General features: G+C 46.0%; 2 protein-coding genes across 5 annotated transcripts in view; one reads left to right on the top strand and one right to left on the bottom strand.

Moving 5' to 3' along the window:
• The window catches only part of GUCY1A1 (guanylate cyclase 1 soluble subunit alpha 1), a 59,183-nt gene extending 52,856 nt beyond the window's left edge, over positions 1-6,327 (bottom strand). For 2 of the 4 annotated variants that reach the window (XM_073805632.1, XM_073805633.1), the window contains exon 1: positions 6,040-6,327. The gene's annotated coding sequence lies outside the window, so the exon portion shown is untranslated. Of the gene's footprint in view, positions 1-5,614; positions 5,757-6,039 lie in introns of those variants that run through there. The other 2 variants (XM_019926342.3, XM_019926343.3) reach the window with 2 other exon arrangements.
• On the top strand, positions 1,298-8,693 carry LOC141278663 (uncharacterized). Its single transcript, XM_073804680.1, has 3 exons — positions 1,298-1,342; positions 5,344-6,043; positions 7,371-8,693. Exons 1-3 carry the CDS (start codon positions 1,298-1,300, stop codon positions 7,412-7,414), a joined length of 789 nt encoding a protein of 262 aa, XP_073660781.1. The 3' UTR covers positions 7,415-8,693.
• Positions 8,694-12,937: the final 4,244 nt, after the last annotated feature.

Here is a 12,937-nt window from a genome sequence, read left to right on the forward strand (position 1 = left end):
CAAAACAAAGAAGGTGGATTCCAACTTTAGCCTTGAGAGCTAGACACTGATTCCAGGCACGCCTCCCACGAGATTCTTAACATTATCAACTGTAAGCGCCCAAAATGTGAAGTGTTGTTACCTACCAGCTAGGGAGAGGCCAAAGGAACCCAGCATTACAAAGCAACCCAGGGCTATTTCTTTTTGTTTTCACAGGGTTACTTCATAGCTCTTCTGCAGAAAGTGGAAATGCAGTGCAGCAAGGAACCTGGCTGAGTCTGTCACAGAATGCATGCACCCCGCCCACAGGAAGGAATGTAAACGCTGAGGAAGGAGAGTCGCTTGACTATAACGCTGCCGGAATGGCCTTATAAAGACCACTCATTCGTGGGCTCCTGCAAAGCAAGGGAAGGCGTCTAGGACCAAACGTCCTGCCCATTCTCCACTCGGCATAGTTATTGGATGAAGATATTAACTGCATCCTGATCACATCTGCTCATGCCTCTAAATGGGGAGGAATAGCTAATCTGTATCATGGAACCAACATCCAAAAATATCCTGACCTCCTGGAACAACAGGCTAATGAAAGGTGAAGGTGACATTTAATTGCAATAAGTATTTTTTAAAGTCCCAAATCTAGTAGTCAAATGTACAAATCGAGGAAAAGAAGTATACTTGCAGAGAAGTATGCAAAAAGATGCCTCATTAAACAGTGCAGTATGGATGCCAAAAATATAGAAGGGGAGAGGACAGATTTGACGTTAGAATGATTTACTATGTGGTACCCAGAGGAGACAGCCAGACAAGTCCAATGATGTTAGTCCGTTCCTGTTTGCTCAGCTCTCAGGACCACACTTTCAGAAAAACAGGAATTCATCCAAAGGAGAAATTGCTTGATGATAATGGGATTCTCGACCTATGCCAATTAAGGACAAGTTGAAGGACATGAATATTACCATAGAGATCACAGACATATTATATCTCTGTTACGTAGAAAAGCTTTCTGTATAAGTATTCTAAGAGGTAAAAATTGGGATAGGAATATTATAGAGGCAAATAGTACAGTTCACTATAAGGAAAGAGTTCTTAGCCTCAGAGCAGGTCAAATAAAAGAATGCCTCCTGCGTTCAAGATGAATCTTGATCAACAGCTCGCCTAAATTGATCTTAACATTCTCCTTGAATTTGGAAATAAGATCATCTGCTAAAAGTGAAAAAATAAAGATAATTTGGACTGGAAAACCTGGAGAACTCCGGAACATGTCTTATGGGGAATTTGATAGAAATTATCCAGGAAAGAATAGAATAACTTCCGAGCAATGTTAACCATCCCTGAAGCTGAAGGTGGAGTGAATCAGGTGCTGGTAGGCCTAGTGGCAAGAGATTAAGGGATGGAGCAGAGCTGACATGGCTGTCCAACGTCAGTGCGCTGAGCAAAGAGGAAAACCGGAGAAAATCGGGACTGGCCAAGGTGCAAAGTCACAGGACAGGAGGGTGTGTGCGGTGCTGAGTGAGGGGCTTACTGGAAGGACAGGAGGTGGGGTCAGAAAGAGAATATGGAAGGCTCAGCTTTTTCAGCTGGGCAGCCCTGAGTGATGGGAAGGCCCGGAGGGCGGGGGGCGAACACCAGTGGATTCCCAAAGTGAAGCAGCGCAGGCGGAGGTCCTGGGGACCCAGCGTGCAGATGCTGAATGAAGTTCTCAGCAATGACAGCTGACCAAAGTGTGGGAAGCAAATCCTCTGTTAGTGTAGGTTCCCAAGGGAAGTGGAACATTCAGGAAGTCAACAAGCACTGGTCACAGGGAGAGGGTAACACCCGTGAAGCGTGTAAACTTACAAAGACCCGGGGTAGCTGGGCGATGCTGAAAGGATTAACAGTTAGGAGCAGCTCTGAACAGCCTGCAGGCCCCATGGGAGAAAAGCACAGGCATGTGTGTAGGACCAAGACCACAACAGTCCACGTAGGCTCCTTGCAAAACAGATACTAATCCTGACATGGTATCGTCGAACAGAATACCTACAGCACCAAGGCATCAAAAAACTAAAATCAATAACTAGGAAGACACCCACTATGTGCCAGGTACTGCGAATCCAAGGATGAATACCCTGAGGGAGATCTGGGTTTGGTAGCAATACAGACAGCTGAACAGGTGTCTGTTTTTCCACTGCAGTATGTTGATTTACAATGTTGTGTTAGCTTCAGGTGTACAGCAAAGTGATTCAGATGCACACACACACACACACACACACACACACACATCTTTTCAGATTCTTTTCCCTTATAGGTTATTACAAGATATTCCCTGTGCTATCTAGTAGGTCCTTGATGATGATTTGCTTTATATACAGCAGTGTGTATCTGTTAATCCCAAACTCCTAATTTATCCCTCCCCGCCCCTTTCCCCTTTGGTAACCAGAAGTTTGTTTTCTATGTCTGTGAGTCTGTTTCTGTTTTGTAAATAAGTTCATTTGTATCTTTTTTTCCCCAATTCCACATGCAAGTGATACTGTATGACATTTATCTTTCTCTGGCTTCCCTGTCTGAACAGGTATTTTTATTTTTAATTAATTAATTTTTTTGGCCGCACTGCGCGGCATTAGTATCTTGGTTCCCTCACCAGGGATCAAACCCATGCCCCTTGCGTTGGGAGCGTGGAGTCTTAACCACTGGACCACCAGGGAAGTCCCTAAAAAGGTATTTTTAATGTAAGGTAGCAGAGTGAAAGGGGACACATAGCTATGTCACACCTGGAAAAAATTCAGGATTAAGAAGCTTTCCTGGGGGTGCCCAGACCCCTTTCCTGGGGTGTTCACTCCCAAAGCCACTGTCTTCTGTTGGCTTCTTGCTAATTCCTACTGTGGTGAGAAGGAAGAAGTGGTACCCGAGTGAATTAACTTAAGTTGCCTTTGATTTTCTGAAAGGGAGAGTTTATTTTAATAAAAAGATTATTAACAGCCAGAAAGGATTCCAGGCAAGCATCTACACGCAGTTGATAATCACATTTATGTGGCTGGGCCTGGGGGAGGGGGGGATCATGGCCCAAAGGCCCTCAGGGTTCATAAGGGCGTCACTCTCCTACTGCTGCTGGGCGGGGACTGGCCTAAAGCTCAGTCCTGGCAAATAATTCTGTTCATACCCTGTAAGCCTGAAGGCTGCAGAAGAACAAGCCTGTGGGCCTAGCACTCAGGCGAGAGAGAAATAGATGAACTAGGTCAGACGCTTCCAAACTGTTTGAGAGAAACAAAAGAAGCCAATGTGAGTCAGGATAGCCAAAAAATCACTCCAATGCCAAACGAGTCAACTAATCTATGCGCGGCTGAATTGGTTCATCTAAAGACCTAAAACTTGCCAGAAGATTTTCTTGTATCAAGATGGAGAGCCCCAACCAAAACTGCCGCACAGGCACCTAACGAATGTTTACTGAAAACATCTAGGTGGCCTAGGGACTAAAAACGAGTGAAATTATTGATATTTTAGAAAGAAAAGCAACTGTTTCTACAAATATGCAGAAAAGTAATAAACTGTAATGTTTAAGAAGAGTTGCTTGGGTAAATATTTATAATTAAGTGGTATAAAAATCAATGATACAGAAGTTATATATCCTAGCAAATAAAAGGAAAGTTAAGCAACTTCCTGGAAAATCTAACATTCCTAATGGAAATAACAATTTGAGTTATCACTTACTTCTTTAGTCTTTAGTCCAATATTAATTTAAAAAGTTTTTTAAAATAATGCTTTAACACAAGATCATTTTATAAAGCATAGTTATATGAGATTTGAGGACCACACCTTGTGAAGCTACGTCTCCTTCTACATTCTCAAGAACGACAAAAAAAAGTATCTTGGACATGTTATTGTATACCCGGGTACCTAGTAGCGGGGACTTAAAGGGGCTTTTTATATTCATACACTATGAAACACCACACCAAGCATAAGTACTTTCTATTTGTGTTGGGTCTCAAAGAGAGAAAAATAAAATTCTTATTTTCTCTGTCATACATTAGAAAAAAGATCCTACAGCACAAGGAAAAACAGAATACCCATCTATTCATTACAAATTTCTATTAAATAAACTCCAGCTACTTAAGTTTCCTCGCTGATACATTTAAAAACATACAAGTGGGTCTGTTTTATATGAGATGTTTAATTACTGTAAGAATAATTATTCTAGAATGTTCCCTACTACTTTATGTCTACAGGCTCTATGTAAAGAGCCTACTGTTTTGACGTGAAAAGTACAGCTTATTTATTTTAACTCCGTGCTTCTTATTTTTCTGTTGGGTCATAGATCCCTTTAGATACCTGAGGACTCTGGATTATCACCCTAAAAATGCAGAGACTCAAACGTTTAAATACAATTTCAGGATCCCCGGGAGCAATCCACAGACCGAGCTGTGTAATAACTGAACAGAGAGCACAGACTGCACGGGCAAACTCCACCAAAAGCATAACACTGTTAACATGGCTTTTTGACAAATTAAGATTTGCTTCTAAATTTTAGACATCATATTTCTGTTAGTTGCTGTTATTATTGATTTTTGTCACTCTTCATAATATAGTACCTGAAATGACAACTCCCAAAGAAAACCAAAAAACATAGCCGTCTTAGGAAAAGCAACAGATTAGCTCCACACTAGGAACCAAGGTATAAAAATCTACATCCATCACTGAAGGCTCTAACGCTTATCCACGTGTCATCAGAGGGTCAGCGATGTTCCTCCCAAGAGCAGTTCTAGTTAGGAGGTAAGCATTTGATGAAATCACTATCACAGGGCTGACCCTGATATGTTATAAGTCAAGCTCTAATTTAAAACTGTATATATGACCCGTTCTACTTAAAATTCCAGGGGGTTTCAGTGTGTTGGAAACCAAGACGCCCCGGTCACAATTAAGCGACACGTTCAACCTTCTGGCTTACTTCAGAAGATACACACTGTTCACCAAGTGCAAAATGAAGGCGCAACCCCGGGAAACGAGGGAGTAAAGGAAAGACGCACGGAATGCATAACCTGAAATCACATGACCACTCGCAGCGGAGCGCCCACACAAGTGCCGCCGCGAGGCTGCTCGGCCCACCCAGGACAGGCTGAGGGCACCGGCCCGACGCCAACCGCTCCCCAGGGCGCCGCGGTCACAGTGGGCATCGGATCCCCAAGCAGTAATTAACACGCGCGCACACACACACACACAGACACGCGCGCGCGCACACGAACACACGCGCGCGCACACACACACACACACGCACACGCGCGCACAGGCACACACACACGCACACGCACGCAGACACACGCACACTCCCCGGCGGAGCCCGGCAGCCCCCCTGGAAGTTCGCGGCGGCCCCGCTGAGCGATCCCGGGGTCGCAGCCGCCCGGCCCCCAGGAGCGCGAAACGCTCACGCGCAGCGTGGCCGGACGAGGCTGCGGTGACGCCGGCGCGGCCTCACTCCCCGCGGGCCCTCCGCCCTCGGCCGCCGCGGGGCCCCGGGGCGCGGTGCTGCCCCCGGCGTGGGAACCGGGCCCGGTCCCGGGAGCGCAGGAGGGCTTCCTGGGGGGCACGCGAGGGCCCGGACTGGGGGCCGCGGAGAGGGCCGCCCCCCGGGAGCCCGGGCCGGCGAGGGCGCGCGGCGACCACTTACTCGGGGGCGTCTCGACCTCGGGCTGCGTTTCCGGCTCGCCGGCAGCTCCGGGCGCGCCTCGCAGATCCGCGCCGCCCGCCCAGGAGGAGAGTGGGCGGCGGGCGGCAGAGGGGGGCCCGGCGGCGGCACCTGCCGGTCCCTGCACCGGTGTCCCCACAGCCGGCGGCCGCCGCGCCTCTTCCCGGCTGCCGCTCAACAGGCAGGGCGGGCGCGGCGCGCAGCAAACCCGGTTCCCGCGCGGCGCCCACGCTCAGGCAGCCCCGGCCCCGGGCTCCCGCTCTCTCTCTCCCTCTCTCCCTCCCTGTCTCCTCCCCCCGCTCTCAGCCCTAAGGATCCCTCGCAGCGCCTCTCCCTGCGGTCTTTTCGGAACCCCTCCCCTTCCCTGCACCAAAAGACTGAGAAAGAAAGCAGCGGTTGAAACGCACCATGGTGAGGTTACGCCGGGCTCCTGTCCGCTCGCGGCGCGCCCTCCCCGCAAGTGTCGGTCGCCTGGGGGGCGGGTGTGCTCCCGCGGCGGCTCCCTGCCTTCTGCGTGGACTCTAGCAGCCAAAGTGTAGGGAAACTACACCGAAATCTGCTCCTGGAAAGCCAGCTCGGGGCTGAGTGTCACCCACTGCGACCATACTAGGGCAGGGGGACTGAGTCCTCCAGCCGCCCAGTCGCCTTCCCAGCAGTTCCTGTGTGGAGACGGAGACCAGGGAACAGGGACAAAGGAAGAGAAAGGAGAAAGAGGGAGGGAACGCAAGGAAAATTTGGCCGACTTAAAAAACAATGTTTTCCACTATGCACTGGGCCGGAAAAACCTCAGTTCTCCGTAGTTAGAAACTCCAGCATTTCTGCTGGGAAATTGATGTCTCTGCATGGATGGTTTTCGTGCCCTGGTTCTCAGGTTAAAGCCAATCTGCTCCTTTGCAAATGCAGTTCTATGGCTGCCGAGCATTTACATCTTTCCAGTAAGGTCCTCATTCTGCTTGGTTCGGTACATTTAGTTCTGTTTGTTGGATGTGCGCGGTGTGTGTGTGTGTGTGTGTGTGTGTGTGTGTGTGTGTGTATTCCAGAACAGAAAAATAAGTTCTTATATAAGCGTTTTGAGTCACCTTTCCGACCTCAAAAAAGCTCATTATGCTGTTTCATTTTGAATTCATAATTAGTCATGATTATTATGCGATCTTTCTTCAAACCCAGGAACTCTGAGATACATTGTTCGTGGTTATCTCCAATTCGTATATTTCTCCCCAAACTTACCCACATAAATCTCTCCATTTTAGACTCATCTCGCAGCCTTGACAACTATGCTGTCCTCCAGACAAACATCAGTCAGAATAAACATACATTTAAATAAGAAAAAATACATTTAAATAAGAAAAAAGGGCGTTTAACTAAAATTTGCCTTAGTATCGGGCAACTGGTCCAGAGCTATAAGTGCATTTTTTGGCTCTGCCATCTCTGAAACCATCTGTTTCTCTACATCTGATGCATGATAATCTCTTAGGTCAAAAGGGCTTTTGTCTTCAGAGAATTTAAGTGCTAGGAGGAAACAAATAAGTAAGAAGTACCCAGTATCGCATAGTTGAAAGAGGATTTCATAGTATTTTAAGAAAGATAAAGCTAATGATTTGAAGCTCAGAGGAAGCACAGATACCGTCTGACTGGAGACTATTTCATATCAGGATGGCAGTAGAGTCAGGCCTTAAAGCACGGATCATATCTGGGAAAACATAAAGTAGAGGAAGTTTTTGTCTTTTGTGTTTTTCAGGCAGCGGCGAACTTGTGAGCAAAGGCTTGGAGGTGGGAGGGTAGGACCCTGCTGTTCAAAAAGGGAGTGGTGATCACAAGGGTCGGAAAGGCCACTGTTTCTGCAAATAACAGACGCTGGAGAGGGTGTGGAGAGAAGGGGACACTCCTCCACTGTTGGTGGGAATATAAACTGGTGCAGCCACTGTGGAGAACAGTATGGAGGTTCCTTAAACTAAAAATATTGATAGAACTACCATACGATCCAGCAGTTCCACTCCTGAGCATGTATCCGGAGTGAGCTGTAATTCGAAAAGATACATGCTCCCCTATGTTCGTAGCAGCACTATTTATAATAGCCAAGACATGGAAGCAACTTAAATGTCCATCAGCGGATGAATGGATAATGAAGATGTGGTGCATGTACACAATGGAATACTACTCAGCCATCAAAAGGAATTAAATAATGGCATTTGCAGCAACAGTGGATGGACCTAGAGATTATCATACTAAGTAAGTCAGAAAGAAAAAGACAGATACCATGTGATATCACTTATATGTGGAATCTAAAATATGACACAAATGAACTTATCTATGAAAGAGAAACAGACTCACAGACATAGACTTGTGGCTGCCAAGGGGGAAGAGAGTGGGGGAGGGATGAATTGGGAGTTTGGGATTAGCAGATGCAAACTATTATATATAGGATGGATAAGCAACAAGGTCCTACTGTACAGCACAGGGAATTATATTCAATATCCTGTGATAAACCATCATGGAAAAGAATATAAAAAAGAATGTATATGTATATATATAACTGAATCACTTTTCTATATAGCAGAAATTAACACAACATTGTAAACCAACTATACTTCAATAAAATAAATTTAAAAGGGAGTCCTTTGCAAAGTACACCAAAAAAAGTGTAAGCAGATGAGGTAGAAAGGTAAGTTGAGTCCAGACGGCCTCATCTGCCCGCCTTCTAGTTGTCCTGCATTGCAGCCTCATATAAAACCTGCTGTTTCCTTTTTTGTTTTCCTCTACTGTCGTTTCTCTTCTCAACATACCCTTCGTCCTGGATCATGACTTGCTTGACCCATTCATTCTTGCCTTTACTGGCCTCAAATTCTAAGGCACACAGACTCCTTGGTAAGGACTACATTGAACCTCAGTGCTTTCTACCAGGACCTACCCAGGTTCACCAAGGGGAGCTCTCAGGTAGAGAGTCCTATGCAGACACTTCCTCAGAGACATAGTGATTTCAGTTCCAGGCCACCAAAATAAAGCACATATCACAATAAAGCGAGTCACACAAATTTTTTGTTCCTAGTGCATATAAAAGTTACATTTACACTGTAGTCTATGAAGTATGCAGTAGCATTATGTCTAAAAAACAATGTATCTGCCTTGACTAAAAAAATACTTCGTTGGGCTTCCCTGGTGGCGCAGTGGTTGAGAGTCCGCCTGCCGATGCAGGGGACACGGGTTCGTGCCCCGGTCCGGGAGGATCCCACATGCCGCAGAGCGGCTGGGCCCGTGAGCCACGGCCGCTGAGCCTGTGCGTCCGGAGCCTGTGCTCCGCAACGGGAGAGGCCACAGCAGTGAGAGGCCCCCGTACCGCAAAAAAAAACCCAAAAAACTTTGTTGCTAAAAAATCCTAACCATCAATGAGCCTTCAGCGAGTCTTAGTAGTAAGTCAAAGATCACTGATCACAGGTCACCATAACAAAATACAATAATGAAAACGTTTGAAATATTGTGAGGATTACCAAAATGTGACACAGAGGCATGAAGTGAGCAAAGGCTGTGGGAAAACGGCACAGATAGACTTGCCCGATGCAGGGTTGTCACAAACCTTCAATTTCTAACAAAAATGCAATAAAGGGAAGTACTAAAAAGGTCTGCCTGTGGCCCTCCCCCGTTCTCTATAGGGTGTGTGGGGAAAGCAACCAGCCTGGGGTACAGGAACCACCAAAGCGTGATTGTGAGAGACATTCTCTAATCTGGATGACCGATACGCCCTGAAAAATTACTAAGAGTTCCTTGATGTTGGGAAGTAACCTTTCCAGCCTAAGTGCTTAGCGATGAGCATGGATCACAGGAGGGATTCGGTGAGATCATTGACTGGATAAATGAACACCTGAATATTTCATCACCTTTGAGATCTGTTCTGTCTTACAGATGACGTGTAGGTTAAAACCTACCTGCCTCCACTTTACTGAGAATAGGAAAGTTGTCATGGCAACTTCATCAAAATGTTAACAAGGACAAGTATTCAGTTTATAGCGACTTGACTTTCCATAACTTTGTCTCTCAGGCAGAAAAGCTCAAGTTTTTCTTCTCAAGAGGCTTCGTTTTTCCTGTATGCACAATTGGCAACAGCACACAGGCATTCAACTGTGTATTCTGTTCGCATTTGCAGATGACAATGGCAATCAGAGGTGCGGTCTGACTCCTTGCTACTCAGAGTGTGGCCTGTGTGTCTGCAGCAGCAGCGTGACCTGTGATCTTGTCAGAAGTACAGGCCTCAGGCCTCACCCCACACCTACCGAATCAGAACCTTATTTAACAAAGTCCTGGTTAACTCGTATGCGTGTTACAGTTTGGGAACCACTGGTCTGCAGTCGGCTCATTAAGTGTGCTCCACCTGGAAGTGGGTTTTATGAATCTGTTTAAACCTGGGGATTTTTACAGCAAGGCTCGCTCTTTCTTTCTGGGATGTTATTACCATATCAGTTCAAATCAACTAATGGGACTAATGGATTCATCCTTTTGGCTTCTTGGTCTAGTTCATAAACAAAAGCCACAAACCAAGGGAATTTAGAAAAGGGAGAGGGTGGGAGGGAAGGAATGTGAGGAAATTGTACGCTAGTGTACAGGTACTTTTTAAAAATATGTCAGAGGTGGAACTTCTCTTTACTTTTTAGCAAACAGACCATTACCCGTACTGTTTATCCCATCAAGGTAACTTGTCAAACTTCATGATCTTTGTTTTTCTCTTTATTATTCTCTTTTCCTCCTTAAGGTCATTTACTTTCAATTTGTTTGCAACGCACCTAGTTAGATGTCTTTTGCCCTGGTAACCTGTGATCAACCATTGGGACCACATTAGCATCCCACGTCTCTTTTGGAATGTGAGGTTTTAATTAAGAAAAGCAGAACGCAGGTCGGAGTCCCTAAATTTCTGGTCCTGACATACATGTTCAGGAAGCAACGTGGACTTTAAGAGATTCCAGTGGGGATGGAAATAGAGTTCATTATATTTTCTCAAAACAGGTGGTGTTTGTCAGCATTCAGTAGGGTGGTTGGCAGAATAATGCCCTCACGCCCTGCACCCCGGCCCCAAGATGCTGTGTCCCGATCCCTGAAACCTGTGAATAGCTTACGTTTCGTGGCACATGGCGAGGGGCAGTTAAGCTTGCACACAGAATTAGGATTGTAACCGATGGACCTTGAGGTGGGAAGATGACCCCAGATTACCCGTGTGGGCCCAATCACAGGGTCCTTATAAATGAAAGATGGAGGCAAGAAAGTCCGGGTCCGAGGCAGAGAGAGTCACAGGGATGCAGTGTAAGGAAGACTTGCCCAGCGATTGCTGGCTTGAAGGTGGAGAGGGCGAGTAGCCAGGGATGTGCACAGCCTCTGGACAAGGGTGAGGCTAGAAAGCCCTTCTTCCTGAGCCTCCAGAGGAGAGGCAGCCACGTGAGCGCTCTGCTTCTGGTCCAGCGAGACCCATTTCAGACCTCTGACTCCCAGAATTGTGAAGCAATACACGTGCGTTGTTTTAAGTAACTAGATTTGGGCAATTTGTTACAGCAGCGATAGGAAATTAATACCGATTTTGGGCCTGGGAAGTGGGGTGTTGCTCTAAAAAACTACCTTAAAATGTGAAAGTAGCTTTGGAGGGGGCAGGCTGGAAGAACCTCATGGAGAATAATGTTTTAGAAAGCCTAGGTTGCTTTGAGTGTACTGTTAGTAAACATACGGCTGTTCACTCTTCTCTCAACGAGTCAGAAGCACGGCAGAAAAAACCTCCATCATCTCAGAGCATCCCTAACAGGTCACAGATGGTCAGCTGGAAGAAGCAGGGGTGGTGAAAGCACTGCCAGTGAAGGCACAGCTATTGGAAAACGGGGGAAAGGAGATCCTTATACAGTGGCAGAAACTCAGCAGAATTGTAGTCCGCAGGTATGCGGGAACAGGGAATATTTAGGTATTTACCAGAGGCCAGTTCTGAGCAATGTGTTGAAGACACAGGCTGGTTTCCTCTTGCTGCTTCTGGTAAAAGGTGAGAGGAGAGAGATAGCTTGAAGGAAGAGAAGGAAGCAAAAAGGAACCAGGACTTGGTGAGTTGGGAAATCGTCAGCTTATCTGGATGCTAAAGCATGGCATGCCACCCTTTTCTGGGTAAACATAACGTACTTGTGCTTTGGCGATCCTGAGAGGTTTTAATTCTCATATTTGAAAAATCTGTTAAATATATTGACTCAACAGATCCCCATATTTTAATTTGATGTCCTAGAGTAATAATTATAGTGACTTTTTTGGCCCTGATATCACTACATAACCCTGGTATTCATAAATTGTTTGTGCTTCAAAAGGAGGCCAAGGGGCTTCCCTGGTGATGCAGTGGTTAAGAATCCGCCTGCCAATGCAGGGGACATGGGTTCGAGCCCTGGTCCGGGAAGATCCCACATGCCACGGAGCAACTAAGCCTGTGCACCACAACTACTGAGCCTGTGCTCTCGAGCCCGCAAGCCACAACTACTGAGCCCGTGTCCACAACTACTGAGCCCGTGAGCCACAACTACTGAAGCCCATGTGCCACAACTACTGAAGCCCGTGAGCCACAACTACTGAGCCCGTGCGCCTAAAGCCCTTGCTCCACAACAAAAGAAGCCACCGCAATGAGAAGCCCGCACACCACAACGAAGACCTAATGCAGCCAAAAAGAAATAAACAAAAATTTAAAAAAAGGAGGCCAAAATGGTATCCTATAGATCTCAATATATTTAATGCTGCTTTTAAAGTGCTCCCCCCATAGGAATAACTTACAACTGCATTGACTAGAGGAAATTGAAAGGAAAGCATAAGGTAGAAACAGTGACATGAAAAGTTCCGAAGATGAATGGGTTAATGGATACCGCAAAATAAAGATCTGACAAACTAGTTCAAAGGTATTTATTGAGTGTAACTATGTTTACTCTCTCCAGTAAAAGATATTTCACACGAGCAAAACTGACAAGTTTAAAAAAAACAGGTATGTTTTCTGTAAAGAGAGAAGAAAAGAAAGAAGTCCACAGCTAAGGTTAAGCACTCATTCTAACTTAGTTAAAAAATACACGTAGTTTTCAATGTTGCTTTTTCTTCCCCTGCATCTTGCTCTTGCAAGACTTCTAGGCTTTCCAGAATTGATCATATGAAGACAGATTCTGTTTTCTGAGTCCTTGGCTGTACTCTTTCTTAAATAGAAAAACTACACTAGTTGCCAACAAAGAAGTCATCTGAGTTACTTATAATAACTCCAAACTGGAAGCAGCTCAAATGCCCAGCCACAAATGAGTGGCTGAGCAAATTACGGTACATGCA

The sequence above is a fragment of the Tursiops truncatus genome, chromosome 5 (genome assembly GCF_011762595.2).
Source record: "Tursiops truncatus isolate mTurTru1 chromosome 5, mTurTru1.mat.Y, whole genome shotgun sequence".
In the NCBI taxonomy this organism is placed as follows: Eukaryota; Metazoa; Chordata; class Mammalia; order Artiodactyla; family Delphinidae; genus Tursiops; species Tursiops truncatus.